Source organism: Copidosoma floridanum, unplaced genomic scaffold, assembly GCF_036245765.1.
Source record: "Copidosoma floridanum isolate Cflo_tuat_1 unplaced genomic scaffold, Cflo_Japanese_pri ptg000030l, whole genome shotgun sequence".
Taxonomy (NCBI): domain Eukaryota; kingdom Metazoa; phylum Arthropoda; class Insecta; order Hymenoptera; family Encyrtidae; genus Copidosoma; species Copidosoma floridanum.
Window position 1 is genome coordinate 35,949,242 of NW_028321907.1, and position 14,479 is coordinate 35,963,720.

General features: G+C 34.6%; 1 protein-coding gene across 3 annotated transcripts in view; it reads left to right on the forward strand.

Annotated features, from left to right (window-relative positions):
- The first annotated feature begins 1,270 nt into the window (after positions 1–1,270).
- GlnRS (Glutaminyl-tRNA synthetase) overlaps positions 1,271–14,479 on the forward strand; it is a 238,513-nt gene continuing 225,304 nt past the window's right edge. For 2 of the 3 annotated variants that reach the window (XM_089596797.1, XM_089596798.1), the window contains exon 1: positions 1,271–1,496. In XM_089596797.1, coding sequence (XP_089452923.1) covers positions 1,386–1,496 — 111 coding nt within the window. In that variant the 5' untranslated portion in view covers positions 1,271–1,385. Of the gene's footprint in view, positions 1,506–14,479 lie in introns of all 3 variants that reach the window. The other variant, XM_089596796.1, reaches the window with a different exon arrangement.

The following is a 14,479-nucleotide window of genomic DNA, read 5'->3' on the forward strand; positions in this document are numbered from 1 at the left end:
ACACGAGTTTAAAACAGCGTTCAACTGAGACTGCACAACCATGCGCGCGGCGTAGCCTGTAGTTTGGGCTTGTACAGTACGGCATAGCATTGAACTGCAGAAGCTCGAGGGGGGGGGGGCTACGTGAGTCCAACGGTTGTGCTCTCACAGCACAATGTCCTGGCTTAACGAGCTCAGTGCTTCTTCGTGCTCTCTCTTACCAAATTTCGAGCTATCAGCAGACAACTTTTGGGCTTCAATGAATACAGCCGTTCATTATACAGAACGCGTACAGGTAAATAAGTTAAAATTTATATTTTATATGCATTCATGCCTGTGAATAATTTCATGAAATTTATTTAACCTTTATGTAACACATTAATATAGTATAAAATTTTAAGTGTTAATTATGCTATTTTGACAAAAATGCAAAATCATATCCTCCTCACCTCACCCAAAACTGACTCTCACACACACATGTATACTACTACACCGTCCTTCTTCAACCATCCACTAGGTGACCGACCTCTTACATTGACCCTTCCGCAAGTGTCCAGATTTCATATTGGTTAATACATAAGGACGTTTAAGTTGAGCTTAGAGTACCCCCACTAATATAGGTGTCAAAGGCAGGGAGCACATCATCAGATTTACTGATGAGGTGATGAGCTGATGAGTCCTGGCGTGCTCCTGGGATGGAACATGAAACATTCTTTTCTCTCTTTTCATGGCATCACTCAAAATCCATAAAAGCACAAGATATAGATATAAAAACTATGTAATATAATTGTAACTCTATTTATTTACAAACTTTACAATCTACTACTAATACGTGGAATAAGATACAATGGAGGCAATAAATTAATGAATAAAAAATCAGTTTAAAACCAATTTCGATCATTTTTATTTCTCTACTTTCTATAAAAAGATCCTCCCCTATTTTTTAAGTTAATTTATTATGCTTCTGGTTTAACAGAGTTTCCTGGATTACTATTTAAAGTAATTTGACATGTGGTGCATTTTTCAAATTTTTCATGTAGTTTTCGACAAATAAAGCCAGTGACGTAATAAGTGATACAACTTATCGTAAACAAAATTGTGAGAAATTTTAGAGTTTGTATTTACACTTTGGTGCACCTTTTACCACATTGAGAGTCCCCATACCTTTCTTATTCATACGCCATCTGACGAGTGTAATCGGTACTGCTACAAAACTGCAACCCGTTGGAGGTGGTACTTTGCACCACCTGTCTTATCTTACACCGTGACCGTTACACATCGATACAGGCTCTGGTAGTGGTGGATCGTAACAATCTTTAGTTAGTGTCCATGAAATTCCATGTGAGTGTTGTGGAAGAATTAAAAATTTTAATAAGTTAACGCATTATTATTGTTGTATAGTATCAATGGAGCAAAATTTACGTTTATTGATGTCCATCGGACTGAGTAATCAAAAAGCTAAAGAAACTTTAGCAAATCCTCATATCACCAAAAAAATTGAGACCATAATAAAAGAGGTTGGAAAAGTAATCATTGTTGCATGTCATAAATTTTTCTTAAAAATAATTGAACAACTATATTATTTAAGTAATCTAAGTAATTACACTCTATGTTAATATTTCTTATATAATTTGAATACTATCGTCATTGATAACCTGGTAAAATACGTTTTCCAATGTAATGTCTGACATGCTTTTCCAGAACTTAGGTTTCAGTAAACAAGCTTTGTTTTTGATGTTGAATTTTAATAAGTATATAATTATACGTCAGAGAAAAAAACACCAATAACATGCAATTATTGACTTACGTATTTATGGTTGTGCATGTTTCTAAGAAGCAATACATTTTGTGTACTATTATCTATATCGTATATTTTTTACTAAAATTGATTAAGTCCTTTATTTAAAATTTAAAAATAAGTTTTTAGTATTGTATATTGTGCTATGTTACTAAATGAGAACTTACAAAACAAACGATTAGAATTGACTGTTAAACGTCTTTAACCTTGATAAATACTATGGACTCAAGACTATAAATTATATTACAACTAAAAAGTATTATTTGGTAGTAGGTTGTGTCCTAATCTTTTATGAATAAGCAGCCATATTTAGAATAGGTTAGCAGTCTGTTAAATATAAAATATATACTAAATGAAAGAAATTGGAAAATCAAAAACTTTTATTCTTGATTTCAAGTCATAACTTATTTATAATGTAAGAGTATCAAAATCAGTCAAGTTAATTAGGACTCAAATTAATTGTAACAATGTCTTGTAAACTTGAATCATACTTTTAAAACTTTAAGCAAACCATTTTTTTAATGGAATTAGAACTAATATTCTATTTTTGCGGCGGATGTGTACTTTACGACTCCGTAGACCAGTCAAAAATCTGTTCAACCTAAAAGTTGATATCCAAAGAGTCATTTTGGATATTAAATGCAATCGAACTCGTATATTACGGGAAAAATAGTAAAAAACGTAGATTCTTAGTCAAACTATGTAAAATAGCGGCTAAAAGTTTATTTTGAAAATTTCGCGTGAATGGTAAGAGATAGGATGTAAATAAAAATATCAGCGTGTAGAGCGGAAAATTCTCTATCGATTTGGTCTTTCATTTTTTTTTTGACCAGCGCAAAATTTCGAGGTAAAAAATTCTGAAAGTATTTTGTTACGTATACCTATGAGAGTGAGTGAGACAGAGTGAGCGATCACACTAGCAGACGATCAGTGCTGCCGACAGTGGCACCCAGAGTAGCGCGAAATTCAAATTGGCTATATGAAGCAAAACGCAAAAACCCACATAACTCAACAGAATTATCTAACATAATAAATAAATAAACCCCAAGCTATTAAACCCAAAAACCCAATGCTAATTAACCCAGTAACACGGAACACCTACTGGCCACTTTTAAATTAAATGCTTTATACAATAACAAAAGCGCCAATCACCACACAACCCGGGGCCCTTACTGGCCGCTTTGTTTATTAATTACATAAATAAAATAACAAAAGCGCCAATCACCACACAACCCGGGGCGCTAACTGGCCACTTTGTTAATTAATATGATAAAAAAAATAATGCAAGCGCCAATCACCACACAACCCGGGGCGCTTACTGGCCGCTTTGTTTATTAATTGAATAAATAAAATAACACAAGCACCAAACACCACACAACCCGGGGCGCTTACTGGCCGCTTTGTTTATTAATTGAATAAATAAAATAACAAAAGCGGCAATCACCACACGACCCGGGGCGCTTACTGGCCACTTTGTTAATTATTATACTAAATAAAATAACAAAAGCGCCAATCACCACACAACCCGGGGCGCTTGCTGGCCGCTTTGTTGTTTAATTGAATAAATAAACTAACACAAGCACCAATCACCACACAACCCGGGGCGCTTACTGGCCACTTTGTTAATAATTATAATAAATAAAATAACAAAAGCGCCAATCACCACACAACCCGGGGCGCTTACTGGCCACTTTGTTAATTAATATACTAAATAAAATAACAAAAGCGCCAATCACCACACAACCCGGGGCACTTACCAGCCGATTTGTTTATTGATTAAATAAATAAAATAACACAACAATTAAAAATTTTAAATTTATTATATTATTCAACAAAGTGGCCAGTAAGCGCCCCGGGTTGTGTGGTGATTGGTGCTTGTGTTATTTTATTTATTGAATTAATAAACAAAGCGGCCAGTAAGCGCCCCGGGTTGTGTGGTGATTGGCGCTTTTGTTATTTTATTTATTATAATTATTAACAAAGTGGCCAGTAAGCGCCCCGGGTTGTGTGGTGATTGCCGCTTTTGTTATTTTATTATTTCAATTATTAAACAAAGTGGCCAGTAAGCGCCCCGGGTTGTGTGGTGATTGCCGCTTTTGTTATTTTATTTATTCAATTAATAAACAAAGCGGCCAGTAAGCGCCCCGGGTTGTGTGGTGATTGGCGCTTGTGTTATTTTATTTATTCAATTCATAAACAAAGCGGCCAGTAAGCGCCCCGGGTTGTGTGGTGATTGGCGCTTGCATTATTTTTTTTATCATATTAATTAACAAAGTGGCCAGTAAGCGCCCCGGGTTGTGTGGTGATTGGCGCTTGTGTTATTTTATTTATTGAATTCATAAACAAAGCGGCCAGTAAGCGCCCCGGGTTGTGTGGTGATTGGCGCTTGCATTATTTTTTTTATCATATTAATTAACAAAGGGGCCAGTTAGCGCCCCGGGTTGTGTGGTGATTGGCGCTTGTGTTATTTTATTTATTTAATTAATAAACAAAGTGGCCAGTAAGCGCCCCGGGTTGTGTGGTGATTGGCGCTTTTGTTATTTTATTTATTATAATTATTAACAAAGTGGCCAGTAAGCGCCCCGGGTTGTGTGGTGATTGCCGCTTTTGTTATTTTATTCTTTCAATTATTAAACAAAGTGGCCAGTAAGCGCCCCGGGTTGTGTGGTGATTGGCGCTTGTGTTATTTTATTTATTCAATTCATAAACAAAGCGGCCAGTAAGCGCCCCGGGTTGTGTGGTGATTGGCGCTTGCATTATTTTTTTTATCATATTAATTAACAAAGGGGCCAGTTAGCGCCCCGGGTTGTGTGGTGATGGGCGCTTGTGTTATTTTATTTATTTAATTAATAAACAAAGTGGCCACTAAGCGCCCCGGGTTGTGTGGTGATTGGCGCTTTTGTTATTATATAAAGCATTAAATTTAAAAGTGGCCAGTAGGCGTTCCGTGTTACTGCGTTAATTAGTGTTGGGTTTTTGGGTTTAATAGCTTGGGGTTTATTTATTTATTATGTTACATAATTCTGTTGAGTTATGTGGATTTTTGCGTTTTGCTCCATATAGCTAATTTGAATTTCGCGCTACTTTAAGTGCTACTTTCGGGAGCACTGCAGACGATTGCAGGCACGAGGAGAGAGCCGGTGCTATATATGTAGCTCTAGTAGCTGCGACGCACTCGATCGCCTTCCGGCTGAAATATCCACTTCAGCTTTTGGCCCGAAAATTTTCTAAGTCCCAATAACATTAATACGGGGAAAAAAATTTGTTCTCCAGACATGATGTTTTTTATACATTATCTACGATTTCCTAGCGAATAAACATAGTCTCCAGTAATATTTTTTTCCAAATTAAAATCTTATTTTTCTTATTTTATTGGTATTAAAATTTTATTTCATTGTAGAAAATATGTTACGTAGACCAGTAAGCATCTGTTAGAAACTGGCTTGATTTGCCATGTTGAATCGGAGCTCAAATTTTTACGGGAATACCTCCGAAATGTTGGTAGAAACCAGAATTGCGATATGCTCCCACCCCAAAAGTTGTGCTACGCTCGGTATAAACAATATAGAGAAAAATGTGTCGTTTTGACCCCTATTTTTTGGCCATTTAGGCCAAATATCTTGGAAAATATCGCGTCTACGTGAAAAATGAGAAGAAACAAAATTGTTTGTGTGAAAATTTCCTATCGGATAAGGATTTTAAAAATTGAAAAAAAAATTTTTTTGTTGCAAAAAATCCGAAATTAAAAAAAAAAAAAACGAAAAAAAGTGCAATTCGGAAAAGTTGGAAAACAAACTTGAAGACAACATTATATTCGCTTGAAAATACTGTCAGGAAAACTTCAAGTTATAATAAAAATAATGGCGCAAAAACCAGCTCGGTATTGTTTTTTGTTTTTGCACAATAATTTTGCAATTTAGGTATCTCCAAAAAATATCGAAATTTTGAAAATGTTGCTAAAGGTTAAAAAACAAATTCCACAAATTGCTGATTTTTTAACGTTTAGTTGATCATTAGACCTTTCGAATCCATTTTAAAAAATTTAAATCGGATAGTTAGGAGAGCGTCCAGAATTTTTTTTAATTTGCTATCATTTTTTTGCTTATAAACAAATTAAATATCTTCGCGAATTTCCCAGTTTTTGGATTTAAATTTTGTAGGATAATAGTATTTGGCAAGACGCTCCTCCCAAAAAAAAAAAAAATTCAAATTCGTTAATCCATTCCTAAGATATAGCTAGTCAAAGTCAACTCAAGTTTAACAATAAACAATAGCAGCTATCCAACTTATTTTAGAACGAATGCCCTCGTTTTGTCCAGTACTTTACTAATTAACATTAGGCATGCTGAAATATATTATTATTTAATGATAAATGCGCAATTCAGTTGATCCTATCGCGAAAAAAATTGCTGCAAGATGGTGGTGGGGGGCGACCATCAGACATTGCTTCAAAAGTGAACCAGCAATCTTAAAACGAACGGGCGCTTCAAAATTGACAAAATCTCGGCTTCTAATAAACGGATTTAAACGTTTTTTTTTTTTAATCTGGGGTAGCATTCAACAACAAGTTCAACTGTGATATTTGTATTTGCGTTATATATTAACAATATGCCTTAATTAATTAACAATCATAAATGAGCTGGAAATTTAGCGTTTTACGCCGGATAGAAATTTTTTTTTTCCTCAAACAACATTAATAATCTTTATAAATTACAAAAACCAAACAGTAACATGTTTAGAAATTGTTGTAATAAATTATTTAAATATTTTTATTGCAAAAAAAAACTTTTTTTTGGGATACAATTTTTTTGTGGAGCAGAGAGAATAAAGGCGGGCAAATAAGTTTGATTTAAAAACCAAGTATACAAAAAATGAAATTATTACGAAGACATAGAAAAATATAAATAAAAATCAATTGATTTCTTTTGTTTGAAAATAAAAAAAAAATTGTATCCCAAACAAAATTTTTTTTGCAATAAAAATGTTTAAACAATTTATTACAACGATTTCTAAACATGGTACTGTTTGGTTTTTATAATTCATAAAGATTGTTAATGTTGTTTAAAGAAAAAAAAAATTTCTATCCGGCGTAAAGCACTAAATTACCAGCTCATTTATAATTGTTAATTAATAAAGGCATATTGTTAATATATTACGCAAATACAAATATCACAGTTGAACTTGTTGTTGAATGCTACCCCAGATTAAAAAAAAAAAACGTTCAAATCCGTTCATTAGAAGCCGAGATTTTGTCAATTTTGAAGCGCCCGTTCGTTTTAAGATTGCTGGTTCACTTTTGAAGCAAGGTCTGATGGTCGCCCCCCACCACCACCTCGCAGCAATTTTTTTCGCAAAAGGATCAACTGAATTGCGCATTTATCGTTAAATAATAATATATTTCAGCATGCCTAAAGTTAATTAGTAAAGTACTGGACAAAACGAGGGCATTCGTTCTAAAATAAGTTGGATAGCTGCTATTGTTTATTGTTAAACTTGAGTTGACTTTGACTAGCTATATCTTAGGAATGGATTAACGAATTTGAATTTTTTTTTTTTTTGGGAGGAGCGTCTTGCCAAATACTATTATCCTACAAAATTTAAATCCAAAAACTGGGAAATTCGCGAAGATATTCAATTTGTTTATAAGCAAAAAAAAAATAGCAAATTTAAAAAAATTCTGTACGCTCTCCTAACTATCCGATTTAAATTTTTCAAAATGGATTTGAAAGGTCTAATGATCTACTATACGTTAAAAAATCAGCAATTTGTGGAATTTGTTTTTTAACCTTTAGCCATAGAGATATTAGAATAGAGTGAGCAAGATATACTGCTGCCAGTAAGTTAGCCCGTCAGACGGTGCGAGAGAGACAGATGCGAGAATCTCTCTCCATCTCTCTCTAGCCGATCGCTGTAATTGGCTCTTCTCCCTCTCCAAGCGCTGAATGGCTGGAAAACAGAGAGAGACGGAGGGAAATTCTCGCATCTGTCTCTCTCGCACCGTCTGACGCAGTTTTCAGGCATAAGCGCACTCTATTCTAATATCTCTATGCCTTTAGCAACGTTTTTAAAATTTCGATATTTTTTGGAGATACCTAAATTGCAAAATTATTGTGCAAAAACAAAAAACAATACCGAGCTGGTTTTTGCGCCATTATTTTTATTATAACTTGAAGTTTTCCTGACAGTATTTTCAAGCGAATATAATGTTGTCTTCAAGTTTGTTTTCCAACTTTTTCGAATTGCACTTTTTTTCGTTTTTTTTTTTTTTTAATTTCGGATTTTTTGCAACAAAAAAATTTTTTTTTCAATTTTTAAAATCCTTATCCGATAGGAAATTTTCTCACGAACAATTTTGTTTCTTCTCATTTTTCACGTAGACGCTATATACTCCAAGATATTTGGCCTAAATGGCCAAAAAATAGGGGTCAAAACGACACATTTTTCTCTATATTGTTTATACCGAGCGTAGCACAACGTTTGGGGTGGGAGCATATCGCAATTCTGGTTTCTACCAACATTTCGGAGGTATTCCCGTAAAAATTTGAGCTCCGACTCCACATGGCAAATCAAGCCAGTTTCTAACAGATGCTTACTGGTCTACATAACATATTTTTTACAACGAAATAAAATTTTAATACCAATAAAATAAGAAAAATAAGATTTTAATTTGGAAAAAAATGTTACTGGAGACTATGTTTATTCGCTAGGAAATCGTAGATAATGTATATAAAACATCATGTCTGGAGAACAAATTTTTTTTCCCCGTATTAATGTTATTAAGACTTAGAAAATTTTCGGGCCAAAAGCTGAAGTGGATATTTCAGCCGGAAGGCGATCGAGTGCGTCGCAGCTACTAGAGCTACATATATAGCACCGGCTCTCTCCTCGTGCCTGCAATCGTCTGCTAGTGTGATCGCTCACTCTGTCTCACTCACTCTCATAGTTATACGTGCCAAAATACTTTCAGAATTTTTTACTTCGAAATTTTGCGCTGGTCAAAAAAAAAATGAAAGACCAAATCGATAGAGAATTTTCCGCTCTACACGCTGATATTTCTATTTACATCCTATCTCTTACCATTTACGCGAAATTTGCAAAATAAACTATTAGCCGCTATTTTACATAGTTTGACTAAGAATCTACGTTTTTTACTATTTTTCCCGTAATCTACGAGTTCGATTGCATATAATATCCAAAATGACCCTTTGGATATCAACTTTTAGGTTGAACAGATTTTCGACTGGTCTATCCGTACGAGAAGTTTACTGCAAAACTCGCAATGCTGCCAACATGACAACGCAGGAAATTCTAAATTATTAAGGCGGTTAATTTGAATGTAAATATGCGGTCGGTAATTCTTCTGTCGGTACTTGATAGGATTTGTTTGTTTTTAACACAGCTAAACCATTACTGTGGGTGAACCATGGTCCAATAAGAAAAAAAATTTTACAGGTGGAAGTGGAATTTTCTTTCGATTCGTTATTAACATTTAAATTTACCGCATTAGTGATTTGGAAGTTCCCGCGCTGTATAAGATTGGTAGTACTGCAAGTTCTCAAATTAATTTCTCGTAAGGAGTCGCAAACTACACAGTTACCATTTTTTCTAATCCACAATACCATGATACCGCTATTGGTATAATTTAAAAAATTCTTGTAAATTATTTTTTTTAACTTAGTTTCTGACCTAGTTTTAGAAGTTTCGTGTCAAATATTAAAGTGAATTTGGGCTTAATGAACATGGATCATGAAAAAACATTGAGGGATCTGGAGAAAAATTGAATTTGTTATGATTGGAGTAATAATACTTACATGCTCTGCAGAAAAATGAGACGATCTCAATGTCTCGTGTCAGAGATATTTTAAGGTAAAAAATCCGTGGACCGAGTAAATCAAGCGAGTGAAGTGCGTCATTTACCGTATTGTGACAGTTTTACAGGCTATGGTAGTATACTTTTGAAACGGAAAAAATATTAATCAATAAACTAATTTTTATTTAGTGCCGTCACACCATAGTTCAAAAGGACCAAAATAAAGTACAAATTTTCAAGAATTGTACAGTATTTTTTATAAAAATAGTTTGATTTGCTACGTACGTCTTCAAAGCTGTTATTCGGATAACCCATTTAACCTCTGTTAAAAAAGGCACTTCGAACTTAAATATCTCTAAAACTAGTTCTAATACGCTATGTAACCAGGCTGACAACGCCAGCTGTTGGCAGTCAATTTAAAATGCGGTGTCGCACAAGCGAGTACGCTTATGCATAGCCACGCTAAATAGACCGTTGTATTTTTAAGTTTGGTAATGAATTAGGTAGTGATGAGGTCAAAAATGTACTTTTTATACAAAAGTAGACGCTTAGGACGGGGGACTACACATTTTAAGGAGAAAAATCTAGTTTGAACCATTTGGATGTACTATTGTTTCGTACACTGTTTCCGCTATTTCGCGTGAAAAAAAGTGCCAAAGAGAAAAGTCTGTTGTCTGCATCACAAATGATTCTGCTGTTGTTAAAGCCTTAAAATATCGATGGATGCAATGTTTTATAAAAAAACAAAAAAATCAGATAAGAGATCGTTAATGTTGTGTGTTGTTGGTTGTACAAATTCAAAAACAAGAATTTCTCTTTTGAAACAAGTTTTTTAATTTACAACCTTTTTAATATTTCTGTAACTGTTGATCTGATGGCCTATTCCAAATCATTGGCTCTCTAATTTTTTAATGACTAGTTTCTAAAGTTATCTAATTGCATATAGCTGCTTAATGTTTTTACAGACTCAATTCTGCTTTACAATTGCATAAAGAATTTTTTTTAGTCCGGCCTTTATGTAGCTAGCAAAGTATGATAATATAACAGTAAATGCTTATTAGAACAATGATTAAAACATACTTTATAATTTTGTGAGAAAAATTGCACAAATAATTTTCTATTTTTTGACAAAAAAAAATTCATGTAAACAAAACATTTATACAACCTAGTTTTGTATACCTCTATTCAAACATTATAATAATTAGTATTCGACTTTTTGCTTGCAGCACCAGGGGTTTCTTTTAAAATCCGTTCTTTTAAACAACGAGTCTGATCATCTCAAATTTTCTCTAAAGTGTTACTAACACATGAAAACTTTCAGCAAGTCCACAATCTTTTGAGAGGCTTTTTTCGCGAAAAACGTTGGTTTATACTTATGGAATACCTGATTTTAAAATAACAACCATATTTTTAGCTCTGAAATTTATATTTTATTTGAAATTTACAAATTAACAATGTAATTTTCTATTGGCTTTGCTATGACACACACATTTCGACGCCACCGCTATTCAAATGAAAAATCCAGGAGATGGTGTTACTGGTTCGCGCCAAAGATAATCACCTAGTGTATACCCTAACTTTAAAAAAATTTTGATAACACCAAATTATTCGATGTACAACATACTTCAAATTCAAGAAAAGTTTGATTTGTTAGTGACGATGGATTTTCTACCTTAATTCAAATTCCGTGTTTCTTTTTTGTTACACATGGCGTCTAATGGCAAGTATGTAGTGTACGTCTCTGTTTAAGACTTATGGCTAAAGAAAATTCAGAGTTTTTACTGTAAAACTGAACTATTATTGTTTGACATTTAAATAATATTAGAGTAAAATTTGAAAAAGATCTTTAGTCCGATTATCAGGATGTTTGTATCTAAAGTAAAAATATATGCAGAGAAAATACATCTGCTATTCTCTTGTTTTGTTATTAAAATAGATTTGGTTGCCGATTGGACTCCGTTATGACATACTTCTTGCTTGTTTTTTGAGTATTTAATTTTAGTACCATCTTTAAGGGGGCTCCTACGACTACTGCTGAGGTCAAAGACAAACAAAAAATAAAGTTTTGTTTTTCAATAAACAAATGTGTCTGAAAATCATTATGATATTTTTAATAACGTATGAAGTGGGAAAAATGATATTTATGTGTGTAGTTTAACTTTGTACGAAAAATTAATTATTGTTTTGACCAGTCTAGTGCATACGAAAGTACACCACCAGACCAGACCACCTGTGTTGGTGTAGTATAGCTATGTAAAATATAGGTATATGGTATATATATGTCGTGACAAGTACGTCTGCTACCCACGTGACCTCCTGACCTCCCGGACACTATTTAATTATTTCCATCACAAATATCTCGCTAAAATGGTCCTTTATCCACAACTTTTAATACAGCATATTACAGAGGAAGACTTCATTTACAAAACGTATATATTCAGTCTGCTGGGACATTTAATTTAGGTTTGTTATAAACGAAAACAAATTGTTTTTCACGCTGCCCCATAGGAACACGTGCTAATAGTTACAACTTTGAGCTCGGATTTCTCAAAATTTTGACCCATTCGAAATATAATTTAGACCACCATTAAATTCAGTAGACTTTTATTTACAAGAAATAATATATCTCTGTTTGGGGACTTTCGTGAAGGAGCCCCCTTAATTACCGACTGCAACAATATGAGAATGTTTGTTCCCAAACTCTGCCACCTGCAGCGCTGCTGCTGAAGAGCCATTAGTGACCTTAAAGAAAGTGAGTGGGCTACGTTAATCTTATTGGTCAAGGCAATCAATCAGCAGCGGTCTCATCGGTGTCTCCTCATTTCCTCAAAGCTCACTAAGAGCCATCATGGCATCTCAAATGTATACATAGATACAAAAATACATATCTACCATTCTTGTGTTGGAAATATGTGTAAAGATACAGTCATATACCTTATGACTGTATTCTGAGCTGTCTGAAAAAAATTCGTTGAATCCAATGCTGTCCTTATTTATACCCCATATGGATCGAAATGTTGAGATATTTGAGCTTAAAGTTGTAACTGTTAGCATGTATTCTTAAAGGGCTGCGTGAAATACAAGTTGTGTTACGTTCATAATAAGTCAAAATAAACTGTTCCAGGAGAATGAGTATATACCTTTTGTAGATGAAGGCTTCGTCTTTAATATGCACATTTAAAATTGAGGGTAGTGGAAAAATTCAGCGATAAATTTTCTGATGGAAACAAATAAAGAGTCGTGTCCGTAAGGTCAGGAGGTCACGTAAGTATTAGACATACAGTCTCTCTTTGTCGCGCGAGATTTAAATAAGTTAAAATTTATACGGGTTAAAGTTTGTACCTGTTATGATTTGTAAGGAAGGAGTATGTACATAATTTGAAAAATATTTTTTTTTCGGATTACGGTGGTTGCCTATTGGCCTAGTCGCCGGGGCCGCCCACTCACACCTATGTGTGGGGGCGTATTGCCGCAACCATTTATCAATCCCTGATACCGCACGTATGTCATATCATGGGCGTGGTAAGGTATCTCCTGTGAAACACTATGCCCGTTAAGCTAGCACTCTCTGCACCAATGGTGCATCGAGTCCACTGGCCACTGTTTAGCCTTTCCCCGGACAAGACTCTGTATTTCTAGACGTTCACTGATTTGAGCCCACCGTCGCGGCAGACCAGCCGAACTATACGTACGTTTTTGGCAGTGGAGGAGAAGACCAAAATGTGCGTACGATGGGTACCTCATAGTAGGAAAAGGAATATGTGCGTACACATGGGTATAGCTTTTTTTTTTTTTTTATATTGCAGTGTACTAACCTCTGAAAGGTATGTACACCACTTATCATGGGTATAGCTATACATATTTTGGCTGCCTCCTGCCTGAGCTCTTGGCCAGTGCTCCCAAATGTGACTAGCAAACTTGCGGAAAAGTCAAATTGGCTATATGGAGCAAGACGCAAAACCCCAAATAAATCGACAAAATATTATACACAATAACTTAATAAATTAATCCCAAGCTATTTAACCCAATAACCTAACGGGCCAATCAGCAGCCTCATAAGCTAAAATGAATAATAAAATTTGTTAATTAACAATGCAAGCGCCAATCCCCGCACAACCCAGGGCGCTTACTGGTTGCTTACTTAATTTATGATAAATAAAATAACACAAGCGCCAATCCCCAGACAACCCGAGGCGCTTACTGGCTGCTTTAATTATTATGTGAAATTACAATACATTAACCTCTTCCATCTAAATTGCTTTAATCATTGATAAAATAAATATAATAACGCAAGCGCCAATCACCACGCAACCCGGGGTGCTTACTAGTCGCCTAGTTAATTTATAATAAATAAAATGTTAACACTAACGCCAATCCCAACACAACCCAGGGCGCTTACTGGTTGCTTACTTAATTTATGATAAATAAAATAACACAAGCGCCAATCCCCAGAAAACCCGGGGCGCTTACTGGCTGCTTTAATTATTATGTGAAATTACTATACATTGACCTCTTCCATCTAAATTGCTTTAATTATTGATAAAATAAATATAATAACGCAAGCGCCAATCACCACGCAACCCGGGGTGCTTACTAGTCGCCTACTTAATTTATAATGAATAAAATATTAACACTAACGCCCATCCCCACACAACCCGATGCGCTTACTGGTTGCTTTAGTTATAAGTAAAATAAATATAATAACGCAAGCGCCAATTACATCACAATCCGGGGCGCTTACTGACCGCTTTAATCATTTCTAAAAAATAAAACAGTAACACAAGCGTCAATCCCCACACAACCTGGGGTGCTTAATGGTCGCATTAGTTATTAGTAAAATAAATGTAATAACGCAAGTGCCCATCCCCACACAACTTTGGCCGCTTACTGAT